Genomic DNA, 25,244 nt, shown 5'->3' on the forward strand with positions numbered 1-25,244 from the left:
GTACATAATTATCTCGGACCCTTCATTACTTTTGAAGTCAGAAATTATAAAACACTGCAGTTCTCATTCAGCTACGCACTTTATTCATTAAAATTTTCTTTCTTTGGGCTACATCATACTAACACCATAAATATATAACATTACATGTGTACTCACCAGTTCTTTGAGAACATCAATCAAGACTTCTACATTCCATGTGTGTGCCTGTGCTCCATCACTTTTATCTTTTCCATCACTCCAGATCCCACTGCCAGGAGCAGAGATACTCTGTAGAAGTAAAATCTGAATTAAACAAAGCCAACTACTCAATGTGTTCAGCTCTGGTTGGTAGAACAATCATACTGTAATTTAATAAATAAAATAAAGAGGGCAGGACATTAATTCACTTTGTAAAATAGTTTATTTCCACACCTACCTGTAATGGAATTCCATCTGTTAATCCTGAATGAGTTCGAGCCATCATTCCCAAAACCCTTGCAACCTGGGCAGCTGTGACCTCCCGAACACCAAACTGCATGATTATATTGCGACATTCTTCAATACTGAAACAGAAATTTAACTTCAGAAAAATGGTACCCTCAATACCAAGGTTAAGAAACGCTCATGTAAAATGCACTTGAGTGAAGTCGCTAGAGTTTTACTAACACAGAGAGTAATAAGCTTCATTTCTTGTTACTTTCACATAGCTAGGAATGTAAAATCCACCTACTTAAGAAAATAGAAAAAGTTTAAAATACCGATGGAAGAAGGAAGTATGAGTTAACAGTATTATCTACGAAGAGACATAAAATTATCCTCCTCAATCTTCGGTATAAATCAAGTTATTCTTTAAAATACTGATAACTCAAGGGTTATTCTGATATGTACAAAGCCCTGAAAATGTATTTTGACTTTTTCACTTTGCATCGATGAAAGTTTTAGGCCAGGCACATTTATACACACACAAGAAATACACTTTCAAACATAAGTGGAAATGTGGTTTGTATGAGTTTTAAAAACATTAAATGTTACACTTAAAGTCAAAGCAAAGCACATTAATGCCCTTAATAACATATTCTCAGAAAAATATTAACAATCCACTATATCACAGTCCTATATGCTACCATTAGCATGAAACAATATCCTTTTATGCCCCTGGCAGGTGAGGAAAATTTGTGAGAGGCAGCGTATGAAAAGGGCAGAAAAGGAAGACTGTAGAAAATCAAGGTACAGCAAGGAAATTGAGGGTGGGGGCAGGGAAGAGCATATTAGACATGCTGGATGGGAAATGATGCAAGTTCCATGAACACTTGCCTCAATGCCCTCCCTCTCGAAAGCTAAAACTGCCTACCATGGCGACTAGGCTAGGAACCTCAGATCCTTAAATTTGAGAAACTAGGGGGGATGGAGAGATAGAAATTTAGCCACGAGAACATTTATAGCTGCCACTAAAACCAATATGTGGAAGATTAAATTTAGAAGCAAAATTCTTGAGAGGCCAAGATAACACATTAAGGAATCTTTAGGAACTTGCTTTAAAGAATTACATTGTGCTTTTCACAAGAGTAATCAGAAGTTTAAAATGTCTGACTACCAACCTTGCACAAAAGCCATAGCCCACTTCTTGCATGAAGTCAGCCAAAGAGCTCTCCATCATGGTTTTAGCTACCCCTCCAGAATCAGGCAGGATTCTGTCCATTAGAATGTCCCGTTTTTCAGGGTATAAAAGTGGTGCAAGCACCACGGGACAGCGTTCCTGGGGAAAATCTGAAGAAGGAAAAAGATAATTATAACTGCTATATTGATTAATAACAAACTATCCTCTTTTACTCTTTAAAAGCCCCTCAAACTTGAGTTTTCACAAGTCCATATTCAAAGCAAAGTTTATTCAGTTTTTCCAATCCAGCTAGCCTAGCCCAAGTTATGACTTCAACCCCAATTCTAAAATTTGAATGTTCTTATGTCACAAAAAATGGTCATAAGTATATTTTTAATTTTTTATATTAGGATCCCATTATCTATTGCACCCTAAATATTACTTTAAAATTTCACAAAAGGGCTATCAATTCCCATGTAAGGAAGACATCAGAAATAATCGGTACATCAGTCTCTCTTTATTTCAATGACAGGGGGAAAACATCCTATTACTGAGAAAGTTAATGAAGTTTAAATTAAACTATATCAATGTTAAGAAGTAAACAAGAATAAGAATGAAAATGGATAGTGCTTAGTCCACTATAAAAGATTTGTTTTAAACACTATCTCTAAAAAAAGGATCAGAGGAAGGAGGATGGCAACAACAGAACCAGGAGTTATCGTAGCATAACAATGCCAACAGCCAAGAGGTAAAGTGGATATATGATAGTGATCAACATTTTAAACTAAAGAGAGCATGTCACAAATACCAGTAGTCTCTGTCTCCCTAAAAGTGAAAAATTTGGGCTTCCCTGGTGGCGCAGTGGTTGGGAGTCCGCCTGCCGGTGCAGGGGATACGGGTTCGTGCCCCGGTCTGGGAGGATCCCGCGTGCCGCGGAGCGGCTGGGCCTGTGAGCCATGGCCGCTGGGCCTGCGCGTCCGGAGCCTGTGCTCCGCAGCGGGAGAGGCCACAGCAGTGAGAGGCCCGCGTACCACCAAAAAAAAAAAAAAAAAGAAAAAGAAAAAGAAAACTTTGACCACGTGGAAATATACCAAGTCTGAAATGAGATTGTACTTAGATAACAAATATTGCTGGTAAGTGCTCTTCATTTTATACCTTGTCTATAATGAGGTTTTTATCATTTTCATATTTTAAATTACAAAATACTCTCTTCCTTTAAAGATTATGAAGTTAACAGAAAAGTAAATCACTGTCATCATTTGTATTCTACAATCCTTTTGTAATGTGTGTTCATCCAAAGAAATCATCTTTTGTAGGCTACAGACACTCCTTTTTACCTCTGCGCAGTGTCTTAAGAAAAGCGTCTATTTGTTCCTGTCCAACTCCAAAGGCTCCCTTCTGCCCAAAGAGGAGATGGGAGAGGAGGAGGTGTAGGACCTCTATTGCTATATCCTGGAAGCCACCTTCTTGATTTCCACTGACGTCTGCGTCAATGTAAGAACGCAGAAGATCTGGAAGCTTCTGTTTGATAAACTGGGCAGCTAAAAGTGAGATAAATAAAAAACCACAAGTTATTTTTGCACCACAATGGGTAAGAAGTCACATACCATCAAAATACAGATGATCATCATTCTCATTCACCAACTCACCCTTCACCCTCTAATGTTTTTACAGCTCTAGCTGGTAGGCATAAATAAAAGACCAATTGCCAGGGGCTTGGCGGTGGGGGGCAGGGGCAGAAGGAGGAGAGGGAATGGAGAATTTTTGGATGGGTACAGTTTCAGTTTTGCAAGACAAAGAAGTTCCAGACATCCATTATACAACAATGTAAATACAGTTAACACTACTGAATTATACACTTGAAAATGGTTACAAAGGTAAATTTTATGTGTTTTTACCATACATACGTATACATACATACATAAAAGAGACCAAAAGAAAATAATCTTACTCTCTAAACTATGGAGGCTCAAGACTCAGAAACCCACGGATTTTAAAGACTCTAACTTCACTATAGGATCTCTAGGGAAAGGGAAACTTACCAAAACCTCTGAGATCTGAGCTGGAAGAATTCAAGAGGGCAAGGCCAAAAATTACCTGAAACAAGAAGGGTTAGATTGACCAAAGAGGCAAATAGTTGTTTTATTTCTAATTTTGTCTATATGTCTTTTCTTAAATCACTTACCTCTTGTACTTTGCTTAACTTGAGAACTTTACTCAGCTGGGCAAATAAGTGGGGTGCAGGCTTTAAACTCTGAAACAAACCAAACTTTATTTTAAAATAAGAACATAGAATTTTCAAAAAGTTTATAAAAGCATCTGTTTACCCAACTATGGTGCTACATAGGAGTGACAATTCTGTAGTGCTGCTAGCAACAGCTGTGGAACTGTGTTCTGACAAGCTTAAGCCTTCACATGATCTGGTTTTATTAAGATTCTATTATCAAACCACCTTGACTTTGTGAGAAAGCTATAAAAACTCCAAAGAAAGTATTTGAAATTTTTAATTTAAAATATGATATTATGAGACCAAGGATTAAGGCCTTTTTAGAAAACCTAATAAGAGATCACATTCTTAGGACCACTAAAGATAAAAGGAATACCAACCTTCTGATAGTGCAATGGATTATCAATGGCATAGGACAGCGTCGAGATAAAATTTGGCTTCGTAATCAGTGACGCACACTCCTGAATCAGAAACTGAGTCTTCAAAAATAAAAAAGGAATTTTCATTAGCACTAAGTCATCTTCTTGCACAAAAAGAAGCAGCATTGCTCAGAACATTAAAGGATAACCTGATTCTGTATACTGTTTCTACATCAGCTCTTTAAAAATCCTATTGAAACTACCAAAGTCTATTAGCAACAAGTGTTAAACCAAAACCTCTACAAAAGAAAGTCCAATGACAAGATAACTATAAGGAATAATATCATGACAAACTGTTCCCAGATTGAGAATCAAACCATAGAAACTCAAACTAGGTGAAGAGATCCTCTCTCTGCCTTACTTACTTGTCAAGCTGGACTTCCCCACAGTCCTGCTTCTGTCACGCAGGTCTGATTCCCAGCTCTCTAAGCCTGAACTAAGTAGCTGTAATGGTCTGCAGTCAGGCAGCTCTCTAGGCCTGAACTAAGTAGCTGTAATGGTCTGCAGTCAGGCAGGAGAAGAGAGGACAAGAAAATGAAAGTCCCACTGCCTTTTAGCTATTCAGCTAAGATTATTTTTGGATCCTATACGTGTTTGCTACACAGCTATGCCCAAAATGCAATTCATGGAACAATTAGATCTAAGTGAATATATACACTATGTAAGCTCCAAATACCTGATGAAAATCTTTGCCACTGCTTTTACCATCGCCACTGAAATCCACATGCGAAAATAGGCAGCGTAATAAATGCCTGTCTGCCTCAGGACCGTGCCGATTCACAATCTAAAAAGACCAAAAATATGAGTTTGCTAAGAGTGACTTTCTTTTCTTTTTTTTAAAAAATTCATCTCTAGGACAACATCCCAAATTACACTAATTGTTCATTTTGGAACAAGAGTTCTAGGAATTATTGAGATGGAGGTACGAATATTTTATAATTAAATATTTTTAAAGTGTTTCCTACAGGCACTAGCAGGAAAGAGAGAAGAAGAAAAACTACCAGTAATTAGCCCCATGTAACAGTGTGCTCTGATCAACCTCTACACCAAAAACACCAAACAACAGCACAAATGACATGTTTAAGTTGTAAGGCAACAATTTTATAACAAACTGGACTCATGAGAGCATCACTTTTTCTATCCATTGTTGTTTTTACCCCTAAAAAGTATAACCTGAAATCTAACACAACTGTGACTCTTTGTAATAGCCGGTAGGGCAAGGCCCTAAAGGAACTGGTCTGATATCAGTACTGGCCCTGAGCTTCTTGCTGTTCCTCAAATTTACTAATGTTTGTACTTGCTATTCCCTCTAACTAGAAAACTCTAGATATCTACGTGCGGTTTGTTCTCTCACTTCCTTTAGGTTTCTGCTCTAAAGCCACCTCATCAGTCAGAGGTTTCCTAACTACCATCCCTAAAATAGCAACATGAACTGCCCTACCATCACCCCTCATCCTGCTTTACTTTTCTCCACAGTACTTAGCAGCACCCGATAATTTCTGTTTATTGTCTATGTCTCACTCGACTGTAAGTTGCATGAGAAAAGGGAATTTATGTAGTTGTGTTCACTTCACATTTAGGTCAGGAAAAGAGCTTATTTAGCACAATGTATGTGCAGAGTAATCAACTGCTTATTAAATGCCACATTAAAATTTTAAAATAGTAAATATTTAACTACCTGCTTTGGCCTAAAAATGTGACTGGGCTTCCTTGGTTTAATCTTCAACAACTCTACCAAAACTTACTCCCATTTTATAGATGAGAAAGCGGCCACTTCAAACAGACTCCACGAACCTAAAATCCAATAGTCTATGAGTTAGGAGTCTGGTATTCAAAGTCCAACTCCAAAGTCTATACTCTTTCTACTGTATCATAATTATGTCACAGCCAGCTAAGTTAACTTATTTCAGTTTCAGTTCTCCCCATCCAAAACATGTGAGAGCTAAGTAAGACCAAGCCTCAGACATCTTAAAATCTATATAATCATAGGTTATTTTTTCCTATCCCCTGGAACACTGAAGACATTATCTTAAAGAGCCAATTCAAATTAATTAAGAATTACCTATGCTCCAACCAACCAGACCCCTCCCTTGAAAGAACAAGAATAACCGGCTTAACAAACATTTGTTGAGTACATGCTAGATACCATTCAAGGTACAGCAAATATAACAGCAGAGGAGACCAATGGGTTCCACAGCTCTCATGAAGTACATTTTCACGGAAGAAGAAAAGTACAGGCAAACAATTTCTGATAATATTAACTCATGAAGAAAACAGGGTTATGTGATATTGACAGGACGATGGGGGGGGTATACCTCAGAGAGGCCATCCCTAAAGATGTAACATGTAAACTGAGACTTAAAATATTTAGGTGACAATCACAGATACAACTGAAGGAAGAGCATTTGAGCCAGAAGGTAAATAATATATAAAGGATTTTAGTAACAGAAAAAAGGCCAGCAGGAGTCAGGGAACCAGATCATGGTTAATTAGCCTACTGACTTAACTGGTACTCTTACACCAACCTAAAAAATGGAAAGACATTCCAAGAGACTGTCAATGGCCAAAAAAACCCCAGAAATTTTTGTTTTAGTTAGGATCAGCAAATTTTATGAATATCCCTTATCCTTAGCATTTATTTCTGTAACATTTTATAATTTTAAAATTGCTTTTACAACAACTCAATCTTCACAACAACCCTAAGAAATATATACATATAATACATGTAATATACCATGTTATTACAGACAAGGTTTGTTTTGTTTTCTTTTTTTAATCAAGGTTGCAAAGACTAAAGACAAATATTATATAATTTGCTGGATAAGTGGTAGAATCAGAAAGTGTGTTTTATGGCTGCTAAGTGAATGAAATATTCCTCCTGTGATACCATGCTACCCTTCTCTAGGGGCAACTGTTTTCTTTTAAAATTAAAGTAGTATTTTAAAAACATGATCTTGGGGCTTCCCTGGTGGCGCAGTGGTTGAGAGTCTGCCTGCCGATGCAGGGGACATGGGCTCGTGCCTCGGTCCGGGAAGATCCCCACATGCCGCAGAGTGGCTAGGCCCGTGAGCCATGGCCGCTGAGCCTGCGCGTCCGGAGCCTGTGCTCCGCAACGGAAGAGGCCACAGCAGTGAGATGCCCGCGTACCGCAAAAAAAACAACAACAACAACAGAAAAAAAACCATGATCTTGGGTTGCAAAGATGTTGAAGTAAGATTTCAATGATCCCATAAGATTAACCCTTATACATTTTCACTTAGGTTCAAACCATTACACCCACTGGGCAGGGGAGACTAGCAAAATCAACAACCTTTTAGTGAAGTAACTACACCTTACAATTTGATAGCAAAATCTCTGGCCATTAAAAATAAAGTAACTAGGGCTTCCCTGGTGGCGCAGTGGTTGAGAATCCGCCTGCCGGTGCAGGGAACACGGGTTCGTGCCCCGGTCTGGGAATATCCCACATACCGCGGAGCGGCGGGGCCCGTGAGCCATGGCCGCAGAGCCTGTGCGTCCAGAGCCTGTGCTCCGCAATGGGAGAGGCCACAACAGTGAGAGGCCCGTGTACCACAAGAAAAAAAAAAATATCGTGCATCCACGATGGATGGTAGAGATTCAGAAAATCATGCAGAATGGTTGGGGAAATGGGGCACTATTTGGCCTACAGAGCACACATAAGAGAAGAATAAAGACTTAATTATGTGAACGGTACTTAAATATTAAATCCTCAGAAAAAGAGCCCCAAACAGTTTATTTTAGCTTGTTATAAAAAATACTCTTAATAAGGTTGTCTACAAATGGTAATGAGTAAATGAAGTAGTCAACTAACTTCCACAGCCAGAAACATCAAAAATCCCTACAGCTATTAATACTTTAAAAGTCATTCTTTGGGTAGAATACTGATAAAGCAGCAATTATCTAAGGAATTATAACATCAACCCCAGCTCCTAAAAACAGCTTAGAAAAAAACCCACATTGGGACTTCCCTGGTGGTGCAGCAGTTAAGACTCCACTTCCAGTTCAGGGGCACAGGTTCAATCCCTGGTTGGGGAACTAAGATTCCACATGCTGCCTGGTGCGGCCAAAAAAACCCCAAACAAACAGAAAAAAAACACATCTATACATCTATAGAGATTTTCACATAAAAACAAGATTTATATAAAGAAAAATACTAAATCTAGCCTAATAGATGATCTCAGAGGCCCAAGGTTCTATATAATTACAAAGTACCAGATTTTTAAAATTTAAATTGAAGACAGTAACTCACTACATTACAATGATTATAGTAATTGGAATTATAGTAATTGGAATAATTGGATTGTAAGTAAACATACATATACTCCACACAAATAATGTAGGATCTTCAGATTTCTTAAACTTGTTATACATATTCTAACCATTAAAAATAGTCATTCCAGGTTTTTGGTTTTTTGTTTGTTTGGTTTTTTTCAGATTTTTCTCAGCTCTCAAACTATTTATTTATTTATTTTTGGGTGTGTTGGGTCTTCGTTTCTGTGCGAGGGCTTTCTCTAGTTGCGGTGAGCGGGGGCCACTCTTCATCGCAGTGCGCGGGCCTTTCACTGTCGCGGCCTCTCTTGTTGCGGAGCGCAGGCTCAGTAGTTGTGGCTCACAGGCCTAGTTGCTCTGCGGCATGTGGGATCTTCCCAGGGCTCAAACCCGTGTCCCCTGCATTGGCAGGCAGATTCTCAACCACTGCGCCACCAGGGAAGCCCATTCCAGGTTTTTAGTATATTATCTGTATGAATGCTTCGGGTTACTTTATAAAAAATAGTGTACCTATTCAAAACAGTTTAACATACTGAAAAGAACATGAAAAATTTTTGCAGTAAACATAAAGGGTTACTTTTAACACAAAAGGCACAGAACTGTCAAACTCCTAAGTAAAAGATGGTGGAATTAAGAGCCCTTTTTTTCCTTTTCTAGTCTCTCATATTTTTTTTTTTTTTGGTGGTTCGCGGGCCTCTCACTGCTGTGGCCTCTCCCGTTGCGGAGCACAGGCTCCGGACGCGCAGGCTCAGCGGCCATGGCTCACGGGCCCAGCCGCTCCGCGGCATGTGGGATCTTCCCGGACCGGGGCACGAACCCGCGTCCCCTGCATCGGCAGGCGGATTCTCAACCACTGCGCCACCAGGGAAGCCCCTCTCATTTTTTTTTTTCTAGCTTCTCATATTAAAAAAAAAAAAAAATCCATTTTCAACAAAACATTCACGTAAGAAGTGGTCCAGAGAGATATGTCAGATAGCTTATTCTCAGTACTTCAAATGACAGGCTAAATGCAGGTTTCTATTTGGGACTGATAAATCCAGAAATAAAAATGTTTAGGACTGATGAATGTCCCAAAACACACATAGTTATCCTTTGTTCAAGTGATGAATCTGGAGCACAGATGAGCCATGAAAGAAGACTGTCCATTTAGAGACCCAGATCAATATATGGAAATTAGAAAATGGAAAAGGAGACAGAGCTGAGGGAACCAAGCTCAAGATGCTACTTTTAATGTCTGTAAGCAAAACATCGAGTTAAAGGAGAATCCTGGAGAAGCAGAATAACGAAGAAGAAGAGGTAACCATTACCAAACCTGGATACAGAACATGGCAGACTACCCCAACACACTTCCCCACCCTCAAGCATCCCCAAGATGGTTTATATATGAGTAAATAATGTGTTGATTCAAAGACAAGCAAAAATCCAAAGACTCAGCCTGGAACCTATTTGAAGAAACTGTAAAACAGAGCAAAGAAACAAACAAGACAGGTGAAGAACATACTTTTCAAAAGACTTACCCCCAACCCAGAAAAAAAAATTTATTTTTAATTTAAAAGAAACAAAAGACTTACACAAATAAACTAACAGAAGAGTTCAGACAAATAGTATTCAATATCCTTGAAGAGATTATAGGAGATGTTTTTGTTTTTTAAGAAGAAAGTCCTCAAAAAGGTAAAACAAAACACTAGGTTCAAGTACAACATAACAGAAGGAAATGAAAGCAAGCTTTCGGCACTTAAGAAACAAAGCAAAAATCTTACAGAAAAGATAACTTAATAATCAATATATAATACCTCAATCCACAAGAAATGAAAAGAAAAACATTCAAAGAAAACAACAAAAATATCCCTGAAATAAACATTTGAGTTGGAAGAATGAAAGGTATACCATAGCACAAGAAAGGCTGATGCAGAATAATCAATACTACAGCATACACTTGAAGTTAATAAACTCTAATGAAAAGGAAATTCAGGGACTTCCCTGGTGGCGCAGTGGTTAAGAATCCGCCTGCCAATGCAGGGGACACAGGTTCGAGCCCTGGTTCAGGAAGATCCCACATGCTACGGAGCAACTAAGCCCATGCGCCACAACTACTGAAGCTCGCGTGCCTAGAGCCCATGCTCCACAACAAGAGAAGCCACCGCAATGAAAAGCCTGTGCACGTCAACGAAGAGTAGCCCCCGCTCGCCACAACTAGAGAAAGCCCATGAGCAGCAACAAAGACCCAACGCAGCCAAATAAATTAATTAATTTTTTTTAAAAAAGGAAATTCATAGGGATATTCAGTTTAGGAATAGATGCTGGCAGGAAAAGTTAGTCACCTAAAATGCATGAGGAAGGAGAGAGACAAAGGAAGATAGGCAGCTTTCGGTAATTGATGCTGTTTAAAGAATAATGGGGAACAATATTTGCAAAACTTGGGGGAATATATATATCTAGTGAAAACTGGACTTCAAATAAAAACAAGAAAGATATTCTCAAGCATGAAAGAACTCAGGTAATGGCACCTGAGTTCCAAATGAAACAAATCTTCTGACAATGATCTATGGTCAAAAAAATGTATGAAAATATGATATTTTCAGGAATATAAAAACTGCAGTAAAAGAACAGGCTGCAAGTACTCAATCCATTTCAATATATAATACATTTATAATAAGACTAAGCAACTCTTTTCTGTGTGTGTGTATGAGTGTGTGTGGTACGCGGGCCTCTCACAGTTATGGCCTCTCCCGTTGCGGAGCACAGGCTCAGGATGTGCAGGCTCAGCGGCCATGGCTCACGGGCCCAGCTGCTCCGCGGCATGTGGGATCTTCCCGGACCGGGGCACGAACCCATGTCCCCTGCATCCGCAGGCGGATTCTCAACCACTGCGCCACCAGGGAAGCCCTAAGCAACTCTTTAAAAAAATTTTTTTAACTGAAGTATAGTTAATTTACAATGTTGTTAGTTTCAAGTGTACAGCAAAGTGATTCAGTTACATATATTTATCTTTTTCAGATTCTTTTCTATTATAGGTTATTATACGATAATGAGTATAGTTCCAGGTCCTTGTTATTTACCTATTTTATATAATAGTAGGGTGTATTTATTAATCCCAAACTCCTAATTTATCTCCCCCTACCCTCCACTATCCCCTTTGGTAACCCTGAGTTTGTTTTCGATGTGAGTCTCTTTATGTTTTGTAAATTCGTTCATTTGTATCATTTTTGTAGATTCCACATATAAGTGATATCATATATTTGTCTTTCTCTGACTTACTTCACTTAATATGATATCTCTAAGTCCATGTTCCTGCAAATGTCATTTTTTCATTCTTTTTTATGGCTAATATTCCACTGTGTGTGTATACACACACACAGCCCCCCCACATCTTCTTTATCCATTCATCTCTCAATGGACAGGTTGCTTCCATGTCTTGGGTATTGTAAATAGTGCTGCTATGAACACGGGGCATGCATGTATCTTTTCTAATTAGCTTTGTGCCAATATATGCCCTGGAGTGCGATTGCAGGATCATATGGTAACTCTATTTTTAGTTTTTTAAGTAACCTCCATAGTGTTCTCCATAGTGGCTGCACCAATTTACATTCCCACCAGCAGTGTAGGAGGGTTCCTTTTTCTCCACACCCTCTCCAGCATTTAGTATTTGTAGACTTATTTTTAATAATGGCCATTCTGACTGGTGTGAGGTGATACCTCATTGCATAAACTACTCTTTTAATAAAAGTCATTTTATAGATTTGACTTTGGAAATAAACATTTTACATGGTATCAAGCAAAATTAATTACTATTAAAAGTACTTTGTAAATATTGAAAATAATATGAAAACAATGAACCCAAACTCCATATCCAGTTGGTGGTGTGGCATAACTATGCCAAGAAGAACTATTCTAATTGACTTTAAAACAGTAACTTGATTTTACATCTCTAGTGAGATATACCTTAAAAGCTCCCCCACCAACCCCACCAAAAAAAGGTAAAATATTTTCCATAATCACAGTGCTGTTAGTAGAGTCACAGATAATCTGAGACTCTTGACTGTGTAGTGTGGAATAAAACAAATGACTTTTCATCACTGAAAACGGGAATTTTCTGCACTGGAAGTTAAGGAGAGACAGATTTTAGGTAATGAATTGAAATAAAAATCCCTTGGTCCTGAAATTAAACTGGAAGTATTAGTATGACTTCATGGTGTATTTTCTCCTTAGCTCTGTCCACTGAAAGGCCTAATAATGGCCAACTGAGTATCAGTAAACAATACAAGTGTTGAAGTAACTTTCCAGGTCCAAAATGGAGTGTTCCTGCCCTTGGTGTAACATCAGCAAACCAAAACTTAGATAACTCTGGAGTCCCCGTAAATGTTTCACTTGACCAGAAACACAGTATATTCAGTCAGCCAATTCCCAAACACCAAGCCGATTCTGGGTGTTCTAACCCCTATCTAACCCCTAACAAGGTTCACTATGTGGTCCCAGCCAATCATATATTTTCTATTTGTTTTTTCTTTATTCTTTTTTTTTTTGGCCGTGCCAGGCAGCATGTGGAATCTTAGTTTCCTGACCAAGGCTCGAACCCATGCCCCTTGCGTTGGGAGCATGGAGTTTTAACTACTGGACCACCAGGGAAGTCCCTGTTCTTTATTCTTTATCCTATAAAAGGTTCTTGTCTTCTGCCCATTTTGCAGTTCTCTGAAGTAAGACTGTCCACTTCATGAAATGTTAAATAAAGTTTGTTTGTATCACCTAAATGGTCTTAATCATTTATTAACACAAGAGATGGTAATCTCTAAATACCATTTCCCAGTAAAATAAAACCAAGACCTCTTAGAGAAATTGCTAATTTTCCAGGTCTGAAGCAAGAAACATACGAGTCTGGAATATTTCAGTTTCCAAGTTTCTGGAATCACAACAAAGATGACGAATAAGACACCGGTCAGAATGGCCATCATCAAAAAATCTAGAAACAATAAATGCTGGAGAGGGTGTGGATAAAAGGGTGAAGTAAGTCAGAAGGAGAAAAACAAATACCGTATGTTAACACATATATACGGAATCTAAGGGGAAAAAATGTCATGAAGAGACTAGGGGTAGGATGGGAATAAAACACACACCTACTAGAGCACGGACTTGAGGATATGGAGAGGGGGAAGGGTAAGCTGTGACGAAGTGAGAGAGTGGCATGGACATATATACACTACCCTAGTAGGTCTGTGTCTTTATTCCCATCCTACCCCTAGGCTCTTCATGACATTTTCTTTTTTCTTAGATTCCATACATATGTGTTAGCATACGGTATGTTTTTCTCCTGATTTACTTCACTCCTAGAGGGGTGGGATAGGGAGGGTGGGAGGGAGGGAGACGCAAGAGGGAAGAGATATGGGAACATATGTATATGTATAACTGATTCATTTTGTTGTAAAGCAGAAACTAACACACCATTGTAAAGCAATTATACTCCAATAAAGATGTTAAAAAAAAAAAAGAATATGGTCAAAAGGACTCAGAAGCCAACATGAATAAGTTTACATTGGCCAAAGAGGATAATGGATGAATATCAATAATACTTTCAATGAATTCAAACACATCAAATATGTTAAAAATACATGAATTCCTAATATTAAAAAACTCATTCATTGGTCATATTTGGAGGATGCTAGGAAACAAGTCATTTTGAAAACCGGCAAATAAAGAGAGAGAATCAAGCCCTTCCTATATAAACTGTACTTCGGGCAACGAGATAGTTACAGTTGGTAAGGGCAAGTTTCCCTTTACAGAACTCTCTTTACAGAACTATTTCAACTAATAAAAAACACCTAACAACTAGAATGTCACCACTTTGCAATCCCTAACAAATCAATGAATCCAGGCAATGAACAAAGCCTGCTAAAAATGACAAAAATAGAGATGACTAGACATCATGAACCTCCTAATTAAAGTACACACCACCACCTGTAAAACTGTCCTAAGGGAGAAAAAACCTTAATCTGATTAAGCTCCCAAATTTAATTACCAATTTACAGGAAAAACAACAGTCAGAAGAACATGTAAAATACCATGCTGGGAATGTAATCAGCAATATTCAGACTGTGGGTAACTACAGGACAACCTGATTTCTTTAACAAAATAACTGCAAGAAAAATAGAGGGCAAGAAAACCCACAGATTTTAAAAGATTTAGTAAGGGCCAATGCAACAAACAGATTGAGGAAAGGGGTGGGGGGTGGTCTTAAGTCAACTTTTGAATTTTTTTTATGAAGCAAACTGAGGAAATGTGAATGTTAGCTGGATATTTGATGTTTAAGAATTATTTTGCTGGGGGATGGGGTGTGGGGGAGGATTGGGAGTTTGGGATTAGCAGGTGCAAACTATTATACAGAATGGATAAACAGCAACATCCTCCTATATAGTACAGGGAACTATATTCAGTGTCCTGTAATAAACCATAATGGAAAAGAATATGAAAAATAATATACATATGTATAACTGAATCACTTTGCTATACACCAGAAACACACTGTAAATCAAATATACATCAATACAATTTTTTAAAAAACAATTACTGTGTTTTTAAAAAAGATGTGATAACAGTATTGAGGTTAGGTTTATATAAATAGATGAAATTATAACTGGGATCTGCTTTAAAACAACTGAGGGGAACGGGTTAGATGAAACAAGATTGGTCATGACTTCAAATGAAGGTAGATGATAGATTCATGGGGGTTATATTATACTACTCCTGTGTGTGAGTAGTATAAATAAATTTTACTTGATTTTAATATAAATTTTACTTATTTAATTTTAACTTTTATTTTATTATATTTTTAATAAATGAAATAAATTTGAAATTTTAATAAAATGTTTTAAAATTATATTTACAGAGACTATCATTTAAAGAACAGTATAGGGCTTCCCTGGTGGTGCAGTGGTTGAGAGTCCACCTGCCGATGCAGGGGACACGGGTTCGTGCCCCGGTCCGGGAAGATCCCACATGCCGCGGAGCGGAGAGGCAGTCCGGGGAAGTTCCCACATGCCGCGGAGCAGAGAGGCTGGGCCCGTTAGCCATGGCCGCTTAGCCTGCGCATCCGGAGCCTGTGCTCCGCAGCGGGAGAGGCCACAACGGTGAGACGCCCGCGTACCGCCAAAAAAAAAAAAAAGCTGAGTAGAAAAACCAGAGTTGATTTTATTTTTCTATATTTTACTTACATAATTTCTTTAATAATGACAACAAATATTTTTAAAGAAAAGAACAACTATAGGAGTTACTCTCTAAAGCAGGGGACCCCAAGCCCTGGGCCTCGAACAAGCAGCCGCACAGCGGGAGGTGAGCAGTGGTGAGCAGTGGGCAAGGAGCAAATCTTCATCTGCGCTCCCCATCATTCGCATTACCGCCTGAACCATCACCATCCCCTCCCGCATCCCCACCCATTTTTTTCCACAAAACTGATCAACGGTGCTAAAAAGGTTGGGGACACTGCTCTAAAAAACATCATAAAATCCTGACTGAGGGGGCAAATCAAATTCTAAACTTGTTTTTTCATCTATAAAATGGTAATACTAACTAGCTCGTTGTTCATGTTTAGGGAACTCATACATCTAATAAATTCCATAAACATTCCTTCTTCCCACTGTCAGGAGAAATAACAAAGGGAACACAATCCTAGCCAACTTATTAGTCTAAGCCCCCAAAAGTACGGCACTAAAATATATCAGGCATCTAAGAACTGCAATAAGCCTTTACATATCACCAAAGGAAATAAAGACAGAGTCAAGAACTAGAACCCTGCTCCTATCCCAGTTCTAAATTCCTAATCATTCTAAAAGTAAAAGAGAGGGGACTATCTGCAAGGGTAGCACTGAGGACACACTCGTCTAAACAATATCTGTAGACACTGAAAACAGCCATAGGCTGAAACCAAGCATTCTAACATTTACCTTCAAAATTAATTACTTATTAATTTATTCCTTCTTTCATTCCAATTGCATTTGAACACTTACTAAATGTTAGGTATAAGAGACATAAACTAAAGGATAGCCCCACACCATGAGGTCTTGGGAGTAGGGAAGATGATCAAACCAATTAAAATATAGTATTAAATTGACCAGATCACACAGAGCCTTGCTGGGGTAAATTCAGACAGTGCCACCCTATTTCCCACTTCAAGTTAAAGTTGCAGGTGCCCCAGCAATCAGCTCCTTCAGTGTCTGTCTAAGCTGCAATCTTACTACCCAAGGGAACATGCCCTCCTGAGGGAGCCCTCACACAATAACAACAGGGATATGAAGGCCTAGCCATTTGGGCCCCCTATGGGACAACTCTGATACCCATCCCAGAATTCCCCATGGAGTTGATGAAGATTTCCACTGTAGTTCTCCTTCTGTCCAATTCTGTTTCCAACCAGTCCTCCTCCTCCTACAGGTGTTGAAACCTTATAAATGCATTCCAAAATATCTCATATCTGCTTCCAAAGAACAGCAACAGAGGGCCAGCTTAGGAGTATGAGCTTTAAATTGAGTGGGACAGAGACACACGAAAGATTTTAAAGTGGAAAAGAGACTACTGACTATTAGCTATACATTTTAGAAAGGCCACTCTGACAAAATGTGGAAGATGTTTTAGAGTAGGGGCTGTCAGGGGGGTCAAACTTGGGACTAGATGACCTTCCAATCCAGAGTCTCTAATTTCCTTCTACTTTGTCTTCCGTGAACAATTACAAAGAGATTCAACATAGGAATGTTGTGGGTTCCAATCTCACATCTGCCACTTTCAGGCAGAGTACCAGTGGGCAAAAATATTTAATGTCTTTGAACCTTAGTGTAAAATGGAACAATACCCACTACCCATCCTGCATGACTGCAACAAGAATGTGAGAACTGACATAAAATCACATTAAAAATAATGCCTGGAACACTGTAAATGTTTGAATGGTTGCTATGACGTGAGAGAATTGACTGTACACAGAATTACTGAACTGACAGAATGTTTAGCATTTTTCACTCAACACTGTAAGATCAATCCATGTTGTTTCACAAAATAGTCTCACTGCTTCTTAGTATACCTTGTTGATGGACACTTGGTTGTTTCCAACTTTGGGCTATCACAATGTATGCTTTTTTGATCAATGTGTATATGCATTTGTTTGGTACACACACAGAAACAGAATTGCTGGGTCATAAGTGATATGTTCAACAACTAAAAACAGCTTCTGAGATGCTAGTATCAATTTTCTTAATCTGCATGGTTATTGATAGCTATGTTCGTTTTATGAAAATTCATCTGCACACTTACGATTTATGAATTTTTTGGTATATACATTTTACTTCAGTAAAAAGTTGATTAGGAGTTACTCAGTTTTCCTCAGTCTCTACCATGTATACATGCTATTAAATCTTTGAAAAAAAAAGCTCACACACAAAAAAAGAGTTATGTGACACACAGCAGGCACAGCAGATGTTTAAATAGTAGCTGCATGAAACTGTCAGGTCACATTCTGACCAACACAGCTTTCAGAATGAGCCTAAGGAATTAATCCAAATAAAGGAAAAGGAGGGTAAGTCTTCACTGGCAAGGTGGTATTGGATTTGGTTCTTGAAAGAACAGAATTCCAAGAAAAGCATTTAGAACTGGACTTAAAGGGCCCTGAACTTTTTACTGAGGAGCTTTGACTTCGTTCCATAGTAAGAGGACCACTGAAGGTATTAAAACAATGAACTTAAGCACTATAATTTGTCAAAGCAGCATCAAATGTAATAAACTCCTTAAGCATACACACCTGCTTTTTCAATGTACCAGAGAAACAGTGCTACATGAAAAGAAAAAAATCAAATATATAATTCTAAGAATTGAGCTTTCCCATTAGAGAGCAGAGCAGAAGAGTTGCCCAAGCTCAAGTTTCTAGGAATCTATCCTACAAACATACTGACAGATATATGCATGCAAGAAATGTCAATAGAAAAAAAAAAAAATTTTATATAACCTAAATGTGCATCAATAGTGAAGTAAATTCTATATGATTCATCCATACCATGGTTTACTATGCACCCTTAAAAGAATGAAGAAGCTTTCTGTGCACGGATAAGGATTCATTTCCAGGATAAACTAGTTAACTAAACAAATTAAAAAAATCAAGATGCAGAACAGTTTATACCATATGCCACCATATGAAAAGGGAAGGGAAATATTTCCCTATTTTCTATATGCAAATATCTTTGTAAGGACAGTTCAGAAATAGCTAGTATCAGTTAGTTGCCTGTGGGTAGGAGAAATGGGTAGCTACAGTAATCAGGTTAATATATTATCTAGTTTTAAAAATTTATTTATTTATTTTTGGCTGCATCGGGTCTTCGTTGCTGCACGCGGTGCTGCACACGGGCTTTCTCTAGTTGCAGTGAGCAGGGGCTACTCTTCATTGTGGTGTGCGGGCTTCTCATTGTGGTGGCTTCTCTTGCTGTGGAGCACGGGCTCTAGGCTCACGGGCTTCAGCAGTTGTGGCACGAGGGCTCAGTAGTTGTGGCTTGCGGGCTTAGTTGTTCTGCAGCATGTGGGATCTTCCTGGACCAGGGCTCGAACCCGTGTCCCCTGCACTGGCCAGGGAAGTCCCATTATATTATCTATTTTAAAAATAAAATTAGGGCTTCCCTGGTGGCGGGGGGTACTTCCCTGGTGGTCCAATAGTTAAGAATCCACCTTCCAATGCAGGGGATCCTGGTCGGGGAACTAAGATCCCACATGCCGTGGGGCAATTAAGCCCACGTGCCACAGCTAGAGAGCCCAAGTGCCGCAACTACTGAGCCCATATGCTCTGGAGCTGCAACTAAGACCTGACGCAGCCAAATAAATAATAAAAAATTAAAAAAAGACTGTGGGGGGACAACCTGAAATTTCTCCAAAGATATACAAATAAGCACATGAAAAGATGCTCAGCATCATTAACTCTAAACCAAAACTACAATGAGATACCAGTTCACACCCACTAGTATGGCTAAAAGCAAAGACACACAATAACAAGTATTAGTGAGGATCAAGAAAAACCAGAGCCTTCATACATTGCTCCTAGAAGTGAAAAATGATACAGTGTTCTGGAAAACAGTCTAGCAGTTCTTTAGAAAGTCAGAGTTACCATATGACCCAGCAATTCCATTTTTTGGTATATATCCTCAAAATTTAAAATAAACATCCACCCAAAACTTGTAAATGAATGTTGCCAGCCACAATATTCACAACAGCCAAAAAGTGGAACCAAACCTAAATATCTAAATGCATGCTCCAACATGGATCAACCTTGAAAACTTACGCTAGTGAAAGAAGGCAGAAACAAAAGGCCTCACATGATATGATTCCATTTATATGGAATGTCCAGAAAGGCAAATCCATGGAAGCACAAAGTAGGTTAGTGGTTACCAGGGGCTGGAGGGAAGGAGAAATGGAAAGCAACGCTAATGGATTCAGGTGTTTCTTTTTGGGGTGATGAAAACATTCTGGAGTTAGATGGTGATAGCTGAACAACCTTGTGAAAGCTCTCTTTTATATATTAAACTGAAATCACTTGAAATAAGGGGCAAAAGTTACTTTTCATGCAACACACCCACAAAAATTTCCAATTTTCTTTTCACTGCATACTCATTCCTTTAATGGTGCTTGTTTTCTCACTAGTTTACTTACATGCTGTATTTCCTGCTGGCTGGCTCGGTAGTTTTTCTTGGTTAAATTGTCCACCAGGTAGCTGATTTGAGACAAGGCCAGCGAGAGCGAGTCAAGATTCATTGCTGGTTGGGGCGGAAGCAGGCGGCCGAGCCCGGCGCAAAATCACCATTATTCCCCTTTAGTCACCTCAGAGGCAGGTTAATGCTTTCTTTGTAATTAGCCTATATCTGGTGTCTGTACAGTGTCTTCAGTTCTTTACCAGGGGTCTTACTCTGTTCTGAAACATGGCACCTGTTTAAAAAAAAAAAGATATTTTAATTAGTTAATTTTTTATTAGGGTTAAAAAGGGTTAAATAACCATCTTTCCATCTTAATACCTGAAATACCACTAAGGATCTTTTAAATAAATTAAGATGTCTCAACCACTATTGATAAAAGATGCCAAGTTTTAAAAATTAGGTAGGGTTGGTATAAAAAAAATATATCACACCCACCCCACCCCACAAAAAAGTTGTCGTTCTAGCAAGACGTCCTATAATATTTGAGGCTTCTACTCTATCAATTTCAATGATAATTTATACTATTCCCTTTAGAAGCCACAGAAAAGTACTTAAGTAAAATTAGGGTCTGTGGAAAGAAACACTCATCTGACATTTTCAATCCCTCTTCTCACACTATCTACAACTTATTTATAAAATCCCATTTATTCACCTTACTACTTATGTATTGCTTCAGAATCAGACAGTAGTTTGGTCTTTAAGTTTTATCTTAGGATGTATGTTTTAGGTATTTGAACAGCTAGCTTAAAAGTAAGTTAAGGGCCTCAGAACCCAAATTCCTTCCTGCACTAGGAAAATTTAGACAGGGAAGCTCGAAGCAGCAATACAGCTAAAATGACAGGATGCTTATCATTTTAATTCCAACAACCTGCTGAGTCAGAGGAACTATTCTGTTTCACAACACAAAACAAACAAACAAACAAAAAACACCACAAGTTTTTTAAAGAATTCACCAAGTACCACTGCTGAAACAAAAATCTTTGAATGCAAGGAGATAAGCTTGTCCACAGCTTCATGATCTGAAATCTGCTCATACTTTCATTACCATCAGAACTTACTATGTAAGGTAAAGAAAATTCATGAAGATTAAAAGCCCCTTGGTAAGGGCATTTAAGCCTTTATCTTTAATAACTTATTAACAATGTAGACAGACTACACTATCCCTACATTTTTGTTCTGTTTTGTTCATACAAAGCAAAGATTCTACCTATGCTATCCTTTTCCACATCCTCCTTAAAAAAAAAAGAGTAAGAGAATCTTGGGAATGTGGCAAGGTATTTTTGTTTATTCTAAAGTAATAACATATGAGAAGTTAAAGATAAATTGTGCTTATATCTATCCATTATATGTAACTAAACGTGCTTGCTATAAATTCTTAGAGCAAGTTGTTCCTTCATATTACGATGACAGCATATTTTCTGTATCAGACTAGCAAAAATCCAAGTTTAAGAACACACCATAAAACAGAGGACTTATCAGATTGTTAACATTATTAACTGGTACCATCTTTTCTGAAACTCAAAGTGGCAATATTGTAAAAAGTGTTTCTTACACTACCCCTGAACCTAAATTCCACAATTAAGACTGTATCCCTCCATGTATATTGCCTCAAGAACTCAAAGGAAACAGAGGTTTTGACTGAAATACTGTGTATCATAGCAAAAAGAAAGTGCAGCAAAAAGTAACTGCTTAAATAAATTACGATATATCCAAACAAGGCAGTTGTTAAAAAGAATGAAGCAAAACTGTGCAGGAAAGATACTCATTAAGACAAAAAAAGGACACAGATGAGAATTCCCTGGTGGTCCAGGGGTTAGGACTTGGCATTCTCACTGCCGTGGCCCCAGGTTCAACCCCTGGCTGGGAAACTAAAGATCCTGCAAGCTGCACGGTGCAGCCAAAAAACTAAACTAAAACTAAAACAATAAAATAAAATGTTCATTCTTAGTGCCAAATATAATTCAAAGTATTTTTAATTTTTACAAGTTGTGTTCAGCTAAAACTGTATTATTCAAAGTATATTATTCACATGAACAGTAGTTACTTTACACTATATTACACAAATCTAATAATTATTATTCAGAATTACATACAAAAAGGCAATAGATGATAAGAGTTTGCAAGACATAAAGTTTCTCCTTGCTCAGAATTTGTATCACAAATGCTGACACAGAGGGACAACAGAATCACTTTATCATGAAATAGATGTGATCATAGGCTATTTTAATTTTTTTTTTTACCTATGGTACAGCACAAATCCAGCAAAACAAGTGTTGAACGAACTTCCAAGAAAATGAATTCCTGATACTTTGGCACTTCATCTTCTCTTCTGATATGAGTCCCATGACAAGGGTTACAACTTCTCCATGTTAACATCTAAAGGCTGTGAAGGAGGCAATTCCCTACGGTCCAGTGGTTAGGACTTGGCGCTTTCGTTGCCAGGACCCAGGTTCAATCCCTGGTTGGGCAGCTAAGATCCCACAAGCCTCGAGGCATAGCCAAAAAAAAAAAAAAAAAAACACACACAAGACTGCGAAGGATAAAAATACTAGTGTAACACAAATTTGAACAAGCCAATCTTCATTATGTGAGCAAGTTAATGCATTAAACTAATGACCAATTTTGAACCATCACCTTATGAGATCTATTAGTAGGATGACATTTATTAACCAAACTAGGACGCTTCTGAAAATAAAAAGGGTACCATTAACAATTTACACCAAGACAACAGGTATAAACTAGGACATGTGATCACCTTAACCATCCAGAAGCCTTAGACAAGCTGTACCTCCCTCCAAGACACACTTTTGTTACTTTGTTTCTAAAATGCCATTTCACTGGTCTCTTGTTCTCAGTCTCCTTTACTGGCCCTTCCTCTTTTGACCTCAGTTTTGGAGTCCTTGGACTTCTCTATATTCACTTTCTTGATATACTTCAGTCTTACGGCTTTCAAAACCACCTATAGCAATAACTCCTATAAGTTCTATCTCCAACCCAAATTTCTCACGATGTCTAGAAATATATTATTTAATTTCCCAATGACATCTCAAATATTGTACAACATGTTCAAAACTGAGCCCCTGGGACTTCCCTGGTGGTCCAGTGGTTAAGACTCCACACTTCCAATGCAGGGGGCTCGGGTTTGATCCCTGGTCAGGGAGCCAAGATCCCACATGCCACGTGGCACAGCCACAAAAAAAAAAAAAAAAAAAAAAAAGAGCTTCTGATCTTCACACCCTGCCCCCCCGCAAAATGTTCCAGACCGTACGTGTTTACCCCATCGCAGTTGATACCAACTCTGTCTTTAAGTTACTCAGGCCAAATTCTTAAACTTCCCACTCCCCATAATCAATCTGTCAAAAAATTCTTTTGGCTCTACCTATAAAATATACACAGAATCCTGTCATTTCTCACTTCCACCCTTGCTCCCTACAAGTCTATTCTCAACATAACAGCCAAAGAAAAAGACTTTTCAAATATAAAAAACTCAGGGCTTCCCTGGTGATGCAGTGGTTGAGAAACCGCCTGTCAGTGCAGGGGACACAGGTTCGATCCCTGGTCCGGGAAGATCCCGCATGCCGCGCAGCAACTAAGCCTCTGTGCCACAACTACTGAGCCTGCGCTCTAGAGCCCGCGAGCCACAACTACTGAGCCCACATGCCACAACTACTGAAGCCCGCCTGCCTACAGCCCATGCTCCGCAACAAGAGAAGCCACCAGAATGAGAAGCCCACGAACCGCAACGAAGAGTAGGCCCCACTCGCCACAACCAGAGAAAAACCTGCGCGCAGCAACGAAGACCCAACACAGCCAGAGACAATAAATAAATACAATAAAAAAATAAAATAAATAAATTTATTTTTAAAAAAAACTCAGATAGGTCATCCTGTGCTCAAAACCCTCCACTGACTCAGAATGGAAGCCTGAGCCCTTATAATGGCCTATGAATGAACACAGCTTGATGGAACCTAGCCACCGGTACTCTCCTGGCCTTCCTCTTATTCACTCCCCCTTGCTCAATTCCCTTTAGCTACAAAGGCCTCCTTGATGCTTCTCCAGCACACTCTCACCTTAGATGCCTCTGCCTGGAATCCTCTTCTTCTAGATACCCAGATGGCTAACTACCTCACTTCTTCAAGTCTACACAAATGTCACCTTCTCAGTGAGGATCACCCTGACCACAAAATTGCACCCCCTTTTTTCCACATTACATCACCAAACATGGGTAACATATTTATATTTGCCCATTTCCTCATATGTAAATTCCATGAAGGCAGTGATCATAATTGTCTATTGTTCACCAACGTATTACAAGCACTACATGGCCCATAGTAGGAGCTCACTACATATTTGAAGAGCTGTAAACTGAAGCTTAGGATTTTGCAACCTACATTTTGACTCTACCAAAAGGCATGGAAACCCACTGAAATTTTCCTAGTCAGAAATAACAATCACATGAGAGTAAATAACAGATGATTTTTAATTTAATTGCCTCAGTAGCATACACTATCAAGTTGTTAAGACCCTTCCAATTAACCTTTAGAATCATAATGTGTATATATAAATTGGGTCACAATGTTTTATAGGCCATGTTTATTGAAATATGTTAAGTGCAAAGCTATAAAGTGACTATTCAACAGCTTTCCACTAAAATGTTTAGATGTTAAATTCTTTCAAGATCACTACATTTGAGATTCCAAGATATTCCTTAACTGTAAGGAATTTGTGGCCCAGGAGCATTCTATTTGTATATGCAGTGCCTAGTATTGGTCTCCATAATACACCAGGGACTCAGGGACTTTAAATAATTATTAATTTCCTATCAAGACAAAGTCTTAAAGAACAGTTCAAAAACAGCTACCTCTTCAATAGGCCTCCTTATCTTCATTATTAAAAATGTACACAGGCATACATCTTCCAAAACCCCAAAGGACTTGTTATCACAGCACTGGGATTTCAACAGTGGAAACAATAATAGCAACAATCTTGCAACAAAAACACTAAATCCTTTCAAACAGTAATTCTACTACTGTTAT

General features: G+C 38.5%; 1 protein-coding gene and 1 non-coding gene across 11 annotated transcripts in view; one reads left to right on the plus strand and one right to left on the minus strand.

Moving 5' to 3' along the window:
• CNOT1 (CCR4-NOT transcription complex subunit 1) overlaps window positions 1–25,244 on the minus strand; it is a 99,102-nt gene that overhangs the window by 58,726 nt on the left and 15,132 nt on the right. For all 10 annotated transcript variants that reach the window (XR_008615539.1, XR_008615538.1, XM_007112831.4 and 7 more), the window contains exons 2-10: window positions 20,168–20,440; window positions 4,899–5,006; window positions 4,184–4,282; window positions 3,762–3,830; window positions 3,619–3,673; window positions 2,914–3,117; window positions 1,578–1,746; window positions 416–542; window positions 157–267 (exon numbers count right to left, since the gene is read on the minus strand). Coding sequence is in view for 8 of the 10 variants with exons in the window: in XM_007112831.4 (XP_007112893.1) it covers window positions 157–267; window positions 416–542; window positions 1,578–1,746; window positions 2,914–3,117; window positions 3,619–3,673; window positions 3,762–3,830; window positions 4,184–4,282; window positions 4,899–5,006; window positions 20,168–20,269 (1,044 nt within the window). In the remaining 2 variants the exon portion in view is untranslated. The remainder of the gene's footprint in view (window positions 1–156; window positions 268–415; window positions 543–1,577; window positions 1,747–2,913; window positions 3,118–3,618; window positions 3,674–3,761; window positions 3,831–4,183; window positions 4,283–4,898; window positions 5,007–20,167; window positions 20,441–25,244) is intronic.
• On the plus strand, window positions 22,004–22,076 carry TRNAE-CUC (transfer RNA glutamic acid (anticodon CUC)). The gene has a single exon. It is a non-coding gene; the product is annotated as a tRNA-Glu (tRNA).

Source organism: Physeter macrocephalus, chromosome 17 (genome assembly GCF_002837175.3).
Source record: "Physeter macrocephalus isolate SW-GA chromosome 17, ASM283717v5, whole genome shotgun sequence".
NCBI lineage: Eukaryota > Metazoa > Chordata > Mammalia > Artiodactyla > Physeteridae > Physeter > Physeter macrocephalus.